General features: G+C 38.6%; 3 protein-coding genes across 17 annotated transcripts; 1 reads left to right on the forward strand and 2 right to left on the reverse strand.

Annotated features, from left to right (window-relative positions):
• Positions 1-1,419: 1,419 nt before the first annotated feature.
• Positions 1,420-5,785, forward strand: LOC104808032 (vesicle-associated protein 2-2). Of its 13 annotated transcripts, none has more exons than XM_010533530.1 (11): positions 1,420-1,671; positions 1,787-1,996; positions 2,599-2,661; positions 2,755-2,784; positions 3,461-3,531; positions 3,640-3,721; positions 4,085-4,200; positions 4,295-4,477; positions 4,613-5,074; positions 5,277-5,354; positions 5,462-5,785. In XM_010533530.1, the coding sequence occupies exons 3-11, from the start codon at positions 2,652-2,654 to the stop codon at positions 5,573-5,575; spliced, it is 1,146 nt and encodes a 381-aa protein (XP_010531832.1). In that variant the 5' UTR covers positions 1,420-1,671; positions 1,787-1,996; positions 2,599-2,651; the 3' UTR covers positions 5,576-5,785. The 13 variants fall into 13 exon arrangements, with proteins under 13 accessions (XP_010531832.1, XP_010531831.1, XP_010531833.1 ...); XM_010533523.2 differs by having other exon boundaries at positions 1,421-1,671; positions 2,575-2,661; positions 2,755-2,891; XM_010533522.2 differs by having other exon boundaries at positions 1,421-1,671; positions 2,755-2,891.
• Positions 5,786-5,874: 89 nt separating this feature from the next.
• LOC104808033 (probable LRR receptor-like serine/threonine-protein kinase At1g12460) lies at positions 5,875-7,413 on the reverse strand. Its single transcript, XM_010533533.1, has one exon. The coding sequence runs from the start codon at positions 7,215-7,217 to the stop codon at positions 5,970-5,972; it is 1,248 nt and encodes a 415-aa protein (XP_010531835.1). The 5' UTR covers positions 7,218-7,413; the 3' UTR covers positions 5,875-5,969.
• A 613-nt stretch (positions 7,414-8,026) lies between these two features.
• LOC104808034 (probable serine/threonine-protein kinase At1g54610) lies at positions 8,027-12,901 on the reverse strand. Of its 3 annotated transcripts, XM_010533536.2 has the most exons (9): positions 12,777-12,901; positions 11,980-12,409; positions 11,619-11,693; positions 11,409-11,471; positions 10,971-11,288; positions 10,267-10,494; positions 10,057-10,157; positions 9,263-9,389; positions 8,027-8,582 (listed from the first exon to the last, which is right to left on the reverse strand). In XM_010533536.2, the coding sequence occupies exons 2-9, from the start codon at positions 12,343-12,345 to the stop codon at positions 8,235-8,237; spliced, it is 1,626 nt and encodes a 541-aa protein (XP_010531838.1). In that variant the 5' UTR covers positions 12,346-12,409; positions 12,777-12,901; the 3' UTR covers positions 8,027-8,234. The 3 variants fall into 3 exon arrangements, with proteins under 3 accessions (XP_010531838.1, XP_010531837.1, XP_010531836.1); XM_010533535.2 differs by having other exon boundaries at positions 8,027-8,579; positions 11,409-11,693; XM_010533534.2 differs by having other exon boundaries at positions 11,409-11,693.
• Positions 12,902-15,835: the final 2,934 nt, after the last annotated feature.

A 15,835-nucleotide genomic window follows, 5' to 3' on the forward strand; every position in this document is an offset into this window, starting at 1 on the left:
TATCCTTCTATATTATTATAACCTGCAGATTTTCTGCATTTATAAAAAAATATTTGCATGAATTTCGTTTTCCTCTACATACATGAAAAAACACTTATATGGATTTTGTTTTCTTATATAAATATAGAAAAAACACTTGCAAGTTAGCAGGTGCGATAGGTGCTGTAGATGCCAAAGATGACCTGCCGTAGGCAACAAGTCATCTGGCAGACCGTATGTCATCTGCCGTAGGCTGTAGGTCATTTACCGCAGAGGTAGGTCATTTTTCACAGAGGGCAGGTCATCTTCTACAATTTTCTTTTACAGACATTTTATCAAACACCTTATGTACATACAAAAAAATGATCAGAATATCATAGAAAAAGAAATCAACCAGAAGAGTATTTGAATGGATTAGATAAACCGTAAGAAATAGTCGTAGTGAGTCGTATATGGTCGTAGTGAGTCGTAGTCGTAGTTATATGGTCATAATGAAATCACAGTCCATAGTCGCAGGTCCGCAGATCTGCAGGGCGATAACCGCAGGTCCGCAGGGCGATAGTCGCAGGTCCGCAGGGCGATAGTCGTAGGTCTGCAGGTGCGCAGGGCGATATGCGCAGGTCCGCAGGGCGATAGCCGCAGGTCCGTAGGTTTGCAGGGCAATATCTGCATGCCCGCAGGTCCGCAGGGCGATAGTCGCAGGTTTGCAGGGTGATAGCCGCAGGTCCCAAGTCCGGAGAGCGATAGCCGCAGGTCCGTAGATCCGCAGGGCGATAGTTGCAGGTCCGTAGGGCGATAGCCGCAGATCCGCAGGGCGATATCTGCAGGTCCGCAGGTCCGCAGCCATAGGTTCGTAGGCTAAATGGCCTGCCGCAGACCGCAAATCATCTGCCAGATACTATAGGTCATTTAACGCATAACACATATTATTTTTCACAGATCGCAGGTCATCTACCGCAGTTTTTCTGGTACAGACATTTTCATCAAATACCTTATGTACATGCAAAAAAATGATCAGAATATCACAGAAAAAATTAACGAGAAGAGTATTTGCATAAATTAGATAAATTATATAAGAAAGGGAGAAGATAAAGAAAATATTGGAGAAAAAAAAGATCAAATTGTAAAACTTACCGATTTTTGAAAGATAGATTATCACACAATCGTAGAGAAATAGTGTAAAGGGTAGTTTGAGTATTTAGAAAAAAAATATATTATATAAAAATTATTTTTTTGTGAGATATTTTGTCAATTTCGTTTTTGTTTTGATACAGTTTACCACCGATCAAAAATTAAAAACAATAAGAGAAAACAATTAAATTAAATACAATAAAGAAATTTGATTTAAAAGGGCGGATATTTTAATGATTCGAATCGCAACACAACCGCGCGTGTGTAATCGCCCAAAAAAGCAAATCAAATTAACAATAATTTCTCTAAGAAATGTTTTAGTTTTAACATTCGTCGTGAGGTACAACAAATGCTCTCACCATCTCCATCACATTACCATACCTCGCTTTCACTGCTTTTCTTCTTCGCTCCTCAAAGATTTCAGGTTTTGCAGAGAATATCATCTCTCTCTCTCTCTCTCTCTCTCTCTCTCTCTCTCTCTCTCTTTCTATACATACGTACGTACAGTTCATCTTGATTGATCCATCAATTTGAAGTTTCCGAGGTTCGTCGTTGAATCCGGTGAGAATTTTTTCTTCTGATCCTTCGAGTTCATCTTCATGTTCTTCGAATAGGTTTTCCCCCGTTTTATTGTCGTGATTTTGCTCGGTAATCGATATCGTTGGACTTCTGGAAGATTCATGTGATCTGAGTTTCATGCACGTATCCCGAGGAGAGCTTTCTCCAAAACGCGTCGTTTTGTCTCTGTCCTGCCTGGTGTTCCTTTGGTTTCAACTTTAGTTCTATGGGGAAAATGGTTAGTTAAATCCTGGTCGCTCTGGAGTCTGGACGCCGGAACTGCGGTGGTTTTGATTATCCGGAGACTCGGGAACTCGTCACCGACAAGGTGCGTTCGTTGGGTAGCTGTTGTTCGGAGGATGAGGGAGAACGCGTAAATGTAAAACAAATGTTATTTTGGTCTTCCGGCGAGTTCGAACGATCTGATTCGAGAATGCGTCGTCGACGTGTTCGCGCTATTGTCCGTTTCTGGTCAGATAGTGTGAGCGAGTCTCGTAGTAGGCTACTGAGAGTTGCGAAAGAAACTGTCTGCTTATGTACATTTGAGTTTGAATGCTTATATCTTCTTTGTTAATGGTTTTTTCGCCTTCCTCTGGTTTATTGTTCAGTGCAATTTCAAGCCGAGTCGAGCGAGTCATGTTAGTCCGGTAGCGAGTTTGTTGGATTTGGGTGATGCAAATTTTCGTTTATTATGATTTATTTACTGTGACACAACGAATGGGGCTGTCGTTAGGGGGGTGAGTTACGTGAAGAATCTTTCATTCCAGTGCTTTCTTGGAGAATCCTCAACTAGATATCGGGCAACCGAATAGAATCTGATTCAAGTTTTAAGGGGATATAAGTCTGTTCTCTTCATCGTTTATACTCTGCATATTTATTTTTTTCTTTGTGTTTGTGCTCACTCAGTACCTACTACCTTATTGTCAGCAGTGATGGGAGGTCTTTTATCTAAGACCTATTCAGATGCATGCAATGTTCTCTGAATGGGAAGGGGTAATCAAGTTTTGTTGCCTTTCTAGTTTGTAGCAGTTTCTGGGTTAGGACCCTGTCGATTTTTTCCACTAAAAAGTTCTGTTTTTGATATAGGAGTGGAAAAGGGATCTGATACAAGAAGAGGTAGCCGTTTGATGCTGAGTGATTTCCATTTGACTTCTCCAACTTTTGCATCAGCATCATGAACATGCCACTTTTGAATATTCAACCACGGACGTTAAAGTTTGTAGGTGAGAGAATTATTATTTTCTGTTTAGTGTGTGTGAACTGTGGCCCATGTTATTTAAGCTATGGAATTGTCACAGGTATGATATCTACTTTCAATTAAAAATGGCTGAATTGCCATTATTATGTTTCGCTGGGGAAATTTGGCTCCAATCCATAAAACCTAGTGCAGTAAAAGCCAGATCATGGAAAATCTGAGGGAACAAATTTTCTTTTCTTATTTGTCAAGAAAATTCACGTGGAATATAGTTCGTTTTGAGTTTGCCTGTAAACTGTTCTGTATATATCAAATTGCTGTTATACACTGAAATCATTTGATGTTATGGGGCTATGGGCCTGATCATACGTGCGCGTAGTACGAGGATTTGAAATGTTGAAGTTCTGATGTTAAATTGTTTGGAAGCTGCATTAGTATGTAATGTTAGGATTGAGAGAATACTTTGTGACGATCATATACCGTTCCTATATATGTTAAAAGAAGACAGTAAACGGTGGAGATAAAATCTATGCTTTGCTTTTCAGGCTATCAGTTGTTTGTTATTCATAACACATGGACTGGTTTTCTAATTTGCAGTTGAATTGAAGAAGCAAAGTTCTTGTGTGGTTCAGCTTACTAATGCAATCCATCACTACGTTGCTTTCAAGGTTTAAAACACAAACTTCTTCAAGATACTGCATTTGTATTTGAATTTTCAGACTATAGATTTTGCTTGAGATCGAGCTTTATTTAACTGTTATATCGGCTTTTGATAGATCAAAACCACATCCCCAAAGAAGTATTGTGTCCGACCAAATGTTGGCATTGTTGCACCAAATTCATCCTATGAATTCACTGGTATGCCAACTTATATTTTTTCAGATATTCTCGCGTTGTATTTGTTTTCTTTTCTTTTAGCTCTTTTAGGCCAGTAGGAGAACTAGTTATATGATCCTTCTGTACAGCAAGTATTGATTAAAACATACTATCTGTATCGTTTGCTTTGCCGACTTTGCTGAGTACAACTGGAAACCCACTTTTTTTCATTTTTTTAGTAATTTATGTTTCCAGAGTTTACATTTAGTTTTTAAAGTGAAAAAATGTAAGGGAATGAGTGTATATCAAAATTCTTTTAGGTGGTTTACTATACAACATAGTTTTGGACGAAATTCTTGCTCGCAGTCTTGTAGGCTAACAAGTTTGTACATGGTCTTAATGCAGTCATTATGCAAGCATTTAAAGAAGCCCCTCTAGATATGGTTTGCAAAGATAAGTTCTTAATCCAGAGCACCATTGTGCCTGCTGGGACAACTGATGAAGACATCACAGCTAGCATGGTTAGAATTCATAATAACAGCCTGTACTAATCATCTATCATTGAACTCAGATTCTGATCTTTCATGAATCATGTACAAATGTTATCCTTGGCAGTTTGCCAAAGAGGAAGGCAAGCACGTAGAGGAGAACAAACTCAGAGTCACTCTTGTTTCAGCCTCAGATTCATTTGAATTATCTCCGAATAATGGAACATTGAAGCAGGACCTTGTTTTTGAAGATTCAATCTTCAAGGATCGAGTATTTAGCCAACCCGAAACCCTTGATCCGCCACAAATTGTAAGCAAAACTCTGTAGTCTGTTTCTATCTGTTCTCTCATTTGGCACACTTTTTAATCTGATTTTCTTAGGATTGTATTTGAAGAGGCGAGTTTCTTATGCTTATCAGGTTTCTTTTTCAAATGTGCTATTTAGGAGGGTGAGATCGATAAGGAGCCTAGGATGGTTAGACATGAAGAGACCAAACCAACCAAGATTATTGCTGACGATGTCAAGGAGTTGAAGCCGCCAAAGAAGAGCTCTGTCAGTTTTACTGACGAATTGGACCCAGCTAGGAGCAGCTATGACACATCAAAATTATTAAAGGAATCTGATTTTGACCAGTTACGGTCTCATGAGGATGCAGATTTCACAAGGGATATTAAGCCAAGAATTAACATTGAGTTTCCGAGGAAGCCTGCGGTGGATTCACCTGAGGATTTGAGGCATGCCAGTGAAATAAATTCAGCTACTGAGCCATTTGAATCGAAGATGACAAAGGACAGAGACAGAGAATTCACTCGACAGAATATCAAATCCACTGATGAGCTGAAGCTGGTCAAAGACATCGAGGAGATGAAGCTGAAGGCCAATGCCCTTGAATCCAAGCTAAAACAGGTTGAATTTTCCCTCAATCTTACCTCCTTTCGGTTAAATTCACATCCAGACGATGTGTGGCTGTTAGCTTCTTCTATCTTCTTTCTCGATCTCATGATTTCATAATAATAGAGATTATTGCGACTAGAACAACTTGCTTTTGCAGGTTTACTGCCTTCGATTCTAAATACGAAACCACTGAAGCATTTTAATTTGGGTGCAGGCTGATGCAACCATCACAAAGCTCATCGAAGAGGGGACTCTGAGCTCTCAAAACAGACAAAGCTTGCAACACGAATTGGTGAGTGTCTCTGTTTAGTACGGTTGTTCGGTTAGTATAATATTTTTCCTTTTCCTTTTTGGGGTAACAACGGGGGGTTTTTGGTGTGTATATATGTTGTTTTGCAGGCGGAGCTAAGAAGGAAGAAGGTAATCAAACAAGCGAACGTGGGGTTCCCCCTCTTATTCGTTTGCGTGGTGGCGTTCATCAGCATTGTTATCGGATACCGTCTCCACCCGTGACGCCCTTCTTCTTGGACTCCCATGGGATATATATATGGCCTCATAAATCCGGTAAAGTAAACATTTTTTTTCCATCTTATAAAAAACGGTATGAGGTTCTGAATATAAGAACAATGAAGAGAAAAAAATGTTTATATTTCCGTAAGGAGTTGGAAAAAAAAAAAGGTCCCTCTTATATAGAGTAGTGTCGTGATTCCGGGTCTCTTTGGATGCCTTATGAACTATGACTCGGAAATTACAAATATATATATATATGTATCCAGTAATACATATTTTATTATTTGAACGGAAATAGAGTTATTCGAATCATTCCTAGATAAAACCCTGTATCATGTTAAGTAACAAATTCTTGAAAACAATTTGTAATAAAAAGAGATAGGGAGAAGAAATACATTTAAGTGATCGAACTGTGATTAAAGAAGTTAAAGCATTGGGAAGAAGGCCTCGAGCGAAGGGGGGCCGCGTCTTTAGGACAAGATGACAATCCGAACGGAGACACAAGGCAGTTATAAGACAAGCACAACGACACAGAGCCAAGCAACTTAACTCCTTGACGCTGCTGCAACGGAAACCTCGTGAGATAGTTATGCTGCAGATACAGCGTCTTGGTGGTACCATTGATGAGGCTGTCGATGTAATCCCCAGGCACTTCTCCCGTCAGGCGATTGTTGTTCAGAAACAGCGTCTCGGCTCCAGCGAGTTCACGAGATAGCTCTCCCGCTATTGAATTATGGCTCAGATCGATAACTGATCCCGTTGGAAGAATGAATGAAAAGGACGTTGGAACTGCCATCCCCGTGAAGTTGTTCCGTTGCAGAAGCAGCACCACGGACGGACGGAAGATCGAGTTGGGGATAGTTCCGGTGAACTTGTTCACACTTAGATCGAGGTAGGTTAACTCGGTGAGTGACTCTAGGACTTCGATTGTACCACACATCGAGTTGTTAGATACCGACAAGTAACGAAGCGACTTAGGCAAGAAATCAGGAAGCGGACCCGAGACTCCGTTCATCTTGATGTCCAAATGGAACAAAGGGCTCAAGACATGAGGACCGAGGTTGCCCGAAAGATGGTTCGAAGCCAAGACAAGGACTTTGAGGTGAGGCAAGCGAGTGAGACGAGGCGGGATAACCCCAGATAATTGATTGTAACTCAGGTCAAGTGTATGCAAGTCTAGAAGAGAGGAGAAAGAGGCCGGTATAGAGCCGGTTAAGCGGTTTCTTGTCAAGGAAACAACACGGAGGGAGGGGAGAAACCCAAGCTCGGATGGAACCGGGCCAGTGACTAAACCGGGCAAAAGGATGAGTTGGGTTAACCGGGTTAAATTGGAGAGAGCAGGGGAGAGGGAACCCGAGATACCGGGGCCCAGGGTTAACGTTTCGACTCGCCCGAGGGAGCAGGTGACGCCGGAAAAAGAAGAGCAGGGGTCGGAATCCGAGAAATCCCACGAGGCGAAGAAGGAGGAGCCGGGCATTTCGGTTAGAGAGTACCTAATGGCTTCGAGTGAGGCTCTTTCAGAAGGAGACATTGAAGAGGCCACAGTGGTGAGGAGGAGGTGCACTAGAAGAAGCAGCAGTTTGTGTGTCATGTTTTTTTCTTTGGAGCTTTGAAGTGAAAGAAGAGAAGCCCCTCTTTGTAACATTTAAAGCCGAAAGAAGACAGAGACAGTGTATGAGCGTATTTATTAATGTCCTTCGGCTCCATGTCCCCAACCCCAAGTGTGTGATGTTTTGATTTGTTTTGTGATGTGTGTTTTTTGACTTTATTCACCAGTGACCGTTTGTGGTCCCCATTTCTGCATTTGAACTCCCTTTGAGGAAAAGAGGTAGTATTATATATTTACCGAATACAAACCTGAACAAACCCAACCAAATCTAACCGAAATTTTGGTTCTCATCTAGTTGGGTTTCCATTAAATCAAATTATTTCATATTTCTGAAACTGGTTTGATTTCTGTTTCAATTTTATAGATTCATACAGAACTGAAATGAGCTATTTATAATCTAGTAAAAAAAAAAGGCAATCTAAAGATAAATCGAATGTCATCTCTTATCCGCTGAAAAACGGGTATCCACGCGATGGGTTTTAGGATACCCGCAAATATTCAAATCCAAATCCAAACCCAAATCCAAAACTTTGAATCTTGCGAATCCAAATCCAAATCCGAATAATAGAAAAACAAATCCATTTATCAACAACCCTCCATACTGAAATACGAAATATAACGTGAGAATAAAGCATACATTATTATACATCAGACCGCTCCATTGATTCCTCGTGATGCCATACAATGCAATTCAACCACGATATCTCGTGACGACAAATATTGACATTTCGAAGATATATATATATATATATAAAATAAAACTGTAGTCTATAGTAGATGAAAAAGAAATACATAGAGACATGCGAAATAAAATGAATGAGAGAACTATAACTAATCTAAACAAATATCCAATATCAACTCAGCATGAGATATATAAACCTTTCGGAAGAACAACAGAGCTTATTTATAAGCATTTATGAGACAGTCCAAGCTTTTGTAATGTAAGCAAAAAAATAACATTTTTTTTCACAGGGAACCAACAAAAAAATAATAATGCATAGAAAAGCTTTCAACCAGACCACTTGCACTGTTTACATGGAGGAGACGAAGCCTCTATGGATTTTCTTCGCTGGTTTTGTTATTCTGATCACTCTCTTTCGTCGTCGTCGTTTTCTTCTTCTTCTTCTTCTTTTTCTTCTTCTTCTTCTTCTTGTTCGCGGTCCCGGTTATGGGGTGACCGAATGGACCAGACCATGTCTGAACCTGCGTGGGCGGGTCATCTTTGGAGAAGTCGAAGGAAGTTGAAGTGAAGAGAGGGACGATAACGGGAGGGGCTGAAGTCGGGTTTATGTGCTGTGAGGCCCCTAATGGAAGCCCTAATGCCCCTCCTTCCTGATGGGGGGCTGGAAACTTCTCACTCTTGGTCTTTGCGCTCGACTGCGTGACATTTCTCTGTCTCTGCTTCAGTAGTTAGAAAAAAATGTCAGATCACGTATACATGTGCATATACCGAACATATATATGTACAGACCGGAGAATGCATTGATCAGGAAAGTGAATGTATATATATGTAATATAGCAAGGGATATTTTGAGTATTGCTCAATGTTCTTAAGCGAGCCAACCGTGTAAAGAGATCTTGAAGATCAGACCTATACACTTGCAAGAGTCAGCTGATTCATGTCTTTGCATATGTAAGCCTGCATGCATGCTTAGATCTGCATGTCTAATGTATTCATATATATGCACCCACATATACAGACTCTTGGATGCATTGACCAGGACAATAAATACATTTTGTGTTAGCAAGGAGGCATTGAAGATTAAAAGTACACCAACAGAGCTTGGTAAAAATTTACGCATTTATACGTATGCAATAATTTTCACATGTCATGTGTGTATAGACGTGTTTATGTATAGATCCGCTAATCTACATACAGAGATGGGTCACAGGAACAAGGGTATACGCTTTGGTACATCTATGAAAAATGGGGTTTCTAATGCAACCTATTAGAAGAATAGACGTACCGAAAACAATTAAACACAACAAATTCATTTTCTCAAGAAACGATATATCAAGAAGTGTAAATTCGGTACTGAACAGCAATTATTATTGACAAGAAGCAGTTTATATGGACATACATTGACATTAGTTTGAATTTCGGCATTGGCTTCTGGAGCTGGAATGGCTCTATTAGAAGGAACCCGGTTCTGATTCTTCCTTGTACCATCCCCTTGGAGTTGGAGCTTATTAGCATCATCTCCTTGTCTGCACAACAACACGGTAACAAGTCATCGAACCCATTAACTTCTTTTCTACTACTTTTAAACAGATATCACTTGGACACACTCTGAATAAAAGTGGGTAAAGAACGGATATCCAGATTATCTATGATCTACTCCGGTCTAGGAGGAGGATGCCAAATAGCATCCAACAAAAATCAATATAGTATATACATAGATATCCGAAAATCCAAAGGCACAAAAGTAATAATGAATTATGGAGATGGATATTAAGTGGATATCTGAATTTCCAAGACATTCGCGATCCAATCCTGTCTGCTTCCCTGGGGCGAAATTCAAATTGTGCTTCTTTTTGCATTCTATGATGGTTCATGAATTGGCTTGAGTGATTGTAATGTGGCACATAGATCAATTTGACAATTCGGATTGAGATAACGTATTACAATGACCCCAAAAATAGATTGTTTCCGGTTCAGTTCCAGTTTGTATTGCGGCTAAGATTGGGCAAATCATGATATTTTGCATACCCTACTGCATAGGCAGATTTATCATGAATATTCATATTTACCCTTTGCATGAATCATCTTTTGAAGAAAATTCAGGGCGTATGACAAGTATAAAGGCACATTTATGTAAAAAGTTGAATGAATCAATTCAAATAGCATTAAGAAACTAAAGAAAAATTCACTAACCTTCGAGCTTCTTCATCTCGTCGTTTAGCATCCATTTCTTTGCTTGGGGGATATTTAGGAAGATCAGCAGGTTCACAGGCATATGGTTCAGTAGTAAAGAACTGTAACAAGTAACATTTATCATTAATTCATTATTGACCAATCCAAACCCATTTAGCATTATAAACAAATTCATAGAAAGAAGCAGCAAAACATAACTTGAGAACTTACTTCACTTCTCAATGCAGCAGTTGCAGTTTGCCGATCTTCTGGTTCAACTGAAAGAAGAGTGTCGACGAGGGGAAGAGATGATGGCGGAAAGTCTTTGAATGTCTCTCTTATGCATCTTTTGTATGGTTCCCGAGGCTTGTATATGGCTCCATGTGAGAAATTTCCTTTTTCCCAGTATTCCTCTGAAGGTGAACCACATAACTTGTATATCTTATGCAACTGCTCTACCTAAGTAGATGACATAAGATTATGATCACTATCACAAAGGACCAATAAGTAATTGCTGCTGCTTGAAAGTTGCAAGACATTCAAGCTTGTCAGCCTATATATGCTCGTCAAACAAAACCCATTCAAGCTCATGCGTAAACTTGGACAAGAATTCTTTACGAGGATCAAACATTTAAAGAGAGACGAAAAACTTTTAGCACATCTAAACTACCAGAGCCGAGGATGTTGGTTTCCCTTTGTTTAGAATGACCATGAGTAAACGTTTGTTCTCAATTATCCCACTTACGTTTGTCAAAATTACCCTATTGATTCTCATTTCCTATCTTTAGATAAATCACCAACTTTCCCTATACATATACATCATGCTAAAGTGTTTTAAGGGAAAAGAAAGAAAGATATCTACAAGTAAATAGGAAAATGAACCAATATCATAATAATGTATAAAGTCAAAGGTGAAGATTATATTGGTCAGCTACCTCGGTATGGCCGGGCATAATAGGCTTTCCAGCCAATAGTTCAGCTAAAATACAGCCAGCACTCCAAAGATCAACACCTACACCATAATCAGTAGCTCCAAGAAGAAGCTCTGGTGCTCGATACCACAATGTAACCACCTGACTTGTCATCGGTCGCCTGTGATTTGGGTCAAAAATTGTCGCCAGCCCAAAATCAGCAATCTTGAGTACTCCACTTTCATCGATAAGAAGATTTGATCCTTTGATGTCCCGATGAAGAACACCATGACTATGACAGTGCTCCAACCCAGATAGCAGTTGACGCATAAAACATTTAACCTACAACATCAAAAACAACCGACTGGCGACTGGTATTACCACAAAAACCAAACTGGTCTATATATTTGCATGACACACAGATTTGCTAAATGTGAAATTACGAGATGCAGTAGGACTGACCTCTGGCTCCGAGAATTTCACTACAGGACTAGCAGCAAGACCAGCCAAATCATGTTCCATATACTGAAAAACAAGATATAAGTTACACGAAATCCTTGATGTGACCAGACCTTCCAATTTCAGAACATTAGGATGATTAAGTCTTCGCAACACAAGAATCTCTCTTGTCATAAACTTCACGCTCTCGGGTTCCAGATTGTCAAACCGAACCTTCTTTAGGGCCACTATTTTACCAGTCAGCATATCCTTTGCTCTGTAGACATTACTGTATGTTCCTTGTCCAATCTACCAACACAAAGGGTATCAAAATGAGATAGGCTATAATTTGGAAAATAAGAGAAGGAAATGCAGTTAGTAATCCGGTATGGACCCTATAACCATTACATATCAAAATTACCCTCAAGTGCTAACATGATTTAAACTGATTAAAACTACATTGGTCCAAACGAACAAGTCTAGGAACAGAAGTCAACTACGGCAAATTATAAAACTACATTAGTCCAGAGAAACGATTCTAGCAACGGAAGTCAACTATGAAGAATTAAAAACTGCAGCATCCCACAAAACACACCTTATCTATTTTCTCAAAGGTGTCTGCTTGCCTAGGAATCCACCCATTCAGCGCTTCACCACAAGCATCTGAGAGCCAAGATGGCCAACCAGCAGCAACCAGCTCTCCATGTAAATGCTTTTGCGGATTGCTCAAATGCGATTTTGGTTTCGACCTTCTCCTTTCAACCCTCGGTTTCCTATCCCTATCAGGGTATTTCTCCTTCAGGATCTCATCATTTTTCACCTCCACAGCACTAGCACCATTGCTCTTCGTCACTGTCACATTTTCTGCACGTCGCCTAGATCGTTCATCCCTCGAGTTCTCTTCCCGTTTGGCTTTAGATGTTGTCCCCAACCGTGCCTGGCGGCCACATACACACCCCATTTCATCAACCTAGGCTTCATTTCTCACCATATTCCAACATTTTCTAGAGAAACCTCCCCTGCAACTGCAGAAACTCAATCGAATTAGAATGCGTAAAGCTATCAAATACAACTAGAAGAAATCACTCAGGCTGTATCACAATGGCATGATAAATCGAAATAACCACTCAGAAATTATGGTTTCTCTCTGCTTAAACGGTGTCTTTTGCCACAACACACAACCCATTTCACGAATCCAAAGCTTCATTTATCACCATATCCCAACACTTCCAACGACCAATTCAAACGCAGATAACCCTAGCCCTTAAAAAACCGACAGAGTCGGATATCCATTGAAATTAAGAAAAAGAAGCTAAGACGACCTCAGATTGAATGATGAAACCGAAGCAATCTGAAACACGAAGAACTTGGAGGATTAGTAAAGAGAAAAACCTGATCACAGAATCTGATTGAAAAGATTTCCAGCAGAAAAGAATGAATCTCTGTGCTCTACTGTGAGAGGCGAGGCGAGGCGAGAGGAGGGAGTTGGTAGGTACCTTGATTGACAGACGTTTTTTTTTCCTCTTCAGTTAAATAAAATAAAAAATGCATCTATAAATAGATATAAGTTGCGCTGACAAATAAATGAAAGGCTAGAAAAACAGGGAAAAATATCTCAACTATTGTATAATACATATAATTATTATATTACAAAATGATGTGTAATTATTTTTACGTTAATTGAGGTTTTAATTATAAATTCATAACTCAGATTTTAAATTCATAAATATTATTTAAAAATTTAACCACCAAAAATCTAGATAAATCTAAATATTTATAAAAAAATATCCAAAACTATCATATTTATTATTTCACAATAATTATTTGGATTTATAAATAATTATTATTTTATATAGATTTTTAAAGTTAGATGGGTTTTTTTGTAAATTTTTGAAACTATAAAATTTGTTTTGGCATGAACAACAAAACTATGCTTATATTAGGAAAAATTCCAAATAAATACATCTCGTAATTTTTTACTGACAAATACATAAATTTTATAGGAAAAATGGCAAATAAATACATCAATTTGTTAATTTCTTACTCATAAATACATGAACTTGTAATTTTTTGTTACTAATTAAATCATATATTTGGTGTAATTAATCTATAAAATCCTGAACTTTTTAAAAATTCGTCGAAAACCTCCTATGTTTGACAATTCAAATAAAAATGATGATGTGGCAATGACATGGCTTCCAAGTCATGTACACATCATCATAATCATGCCACATCATCATTTTAAACAAAATTTAAATTGAATAATTTATTTAGATTAATATATATACACATAAATTCATACATATATACATACATATGTATATATATATATATATATATATATTAAAAATAAAATTAATTATAATTAATAAAACAAAAATACATATCTACAATATATATATAGGGAAAATGGCAAATAAACACATAAATACATGAATTTGTAATCTCCCAACAAAATACATCAATTCACAATTTTCTGGCAAATTAGTACACAGACATTAACACCGTTAACTTTGTAACAGTTTCCGGTAAACAGTGCTGACGTGGCTCGCCGGATTTTCCACGTTAGCGCCATATGTCAAACATTTTTCCACGTCATTAAAAAATTAAAATTAAATTCATTTAAAATAAAAATAATTTTTTAAAAAATAAATTTTAAAATTTAAAATTTATAAAAATTACAAAATTACAAATTTGAAAAAATAAATTTTAAATTAAATTAAAAAAATTCAAAATTAAAATTTAAAAGAAATATTAAAAAAATAAAACTTTAGATTTCGAAACTAAAATGTATACACATATATATACATAAATTTACACAAATATATATAAACATAAATACACACATAAATATATATATATATATATATATATTTGTAAATTTATATATATATATACACATATTTTAGTTTGTAAACATATATACACACATAAAATATAATGGTGTGTGACCCTGTAGGCCCATTCGAAGTGGCAGTGGTTTCGGAACCCTTTCCCGAACCACAAGACATGGTTAGCCTCTAGCAAGATGTCATGACCACCCACCTAGAATAGAGTTAGAGATGATCTAACAAAGGCAGCAATAGCTCGAGTTCTGATCCTTTGTCTCACGATGTCATATGTTGAACAAGGACATGGTATGAGCAATCCTTCAAGTTCAACCGCTTACTCGTCTTGGCAAATCGACTGACAAAATAGATGTAACTTCATCTATAGCGTGACCATGCGTTTTTCATAGTTCGATTTCCACGAGGGGCCCAGAGACATCTCTCCTGCTACGGAGGTGACAAGTCTCGTATTGCATGTCTATTATCTCCATATGATTCGTGAACGTATCTGAGCAACGCCGTTATGATCATCCGGTTAAAGACGACGTTTGACGCAGTCAAGACACGCCACTACTCATATCATATACTCTAGACATCTCAGGTATGAGGATCCAAGAACGAACTGCTGTATGAGATTCAAGTCATGACTCGTATCCATATGACAATCTCATGCGTGTCATCCAGTCACTCGTTCCAAACAAGTACCCATGATTGTGATTTGCATCCAATGCATATGATCAGCATCATCAATCACACCTCATGGTGGTCTTAATTCATCATTGTTCCCACAATGACAACTGACTAGGGAGTTTAGAATCATCTGCAATGATTCAAGGATATCTACCGAAATATAACAAACATGCCAATCATATAACGGGAAAAATAATGCATTCATAAGCCAATGAATCAATACATAGTCAAAATTTCATATCACGGATCATCCTAAAGCATTACAACCAACAATCTCCCACTATGCTCTATGATCTATCCTACAAGCATCTAATCCCCATGTCCCTAACATGACCATCATGCTTTGACGAAGGGAGAGGCTTCGTCAATGGGTCGGCAATATTATCATCTGTCGACACTCTGTTTATCTTCACGTCTCCTCTGTCGATGATTTTTCTTATCAAGTGAAATCGTCTGAGTATGTGTTTGGATCTTTGGTGTGACCGGGGTTCCTTAGCTTGCGCGATCGTACCATTATTGTCACAGTACAACTCAGTGGGATCTGCAATGCTAGGAATGGCGCCTAGTGTAACGACCCGAGGTCGCTACGAATTGTCGAAACTGCCCTCACACAGCAACCCGAGACCTTTCAGCGTGTTTTGTCCTCACTCGCACGCATACCGAGACGCTTCCCAGTAGGTCACCCATCCTGAGATTGCTCCAGAGCCAGCACACTTAACTTTGGAGTTCTCTCGGGATAGTTAACCAAAAAGGTAGGTGCACCTTGTTGCTATGAGTAGCTCAACTAATTCTTTTATGTTATCTTAGACCGTATAGTCCCATACCTATACAACCCTCAGATCTCTCTCATTCCGGTGTGTTCGATTCATCCCTATACCCCCTACCCAGAAGCTCGTCAGGAGCCGTCCCTTGTCCGTGCCTCTGCACCGGCGA

This window comes from Tarenaya hassleriana, unplaced genomic scaffold (genome assembly GCF_000463585.1).
Source record: "Tarenaya hassleriana unplaced genomic scaffold, ASM46358v1 Cleome14, whole genome shotgun sequence".
NCBI lineage: Eukaryota > Viridiplantae > Streptophyta > Magnoliopsida > Brassicales > Cleomaceae > Tarenaya > Tarenaya hassleriana.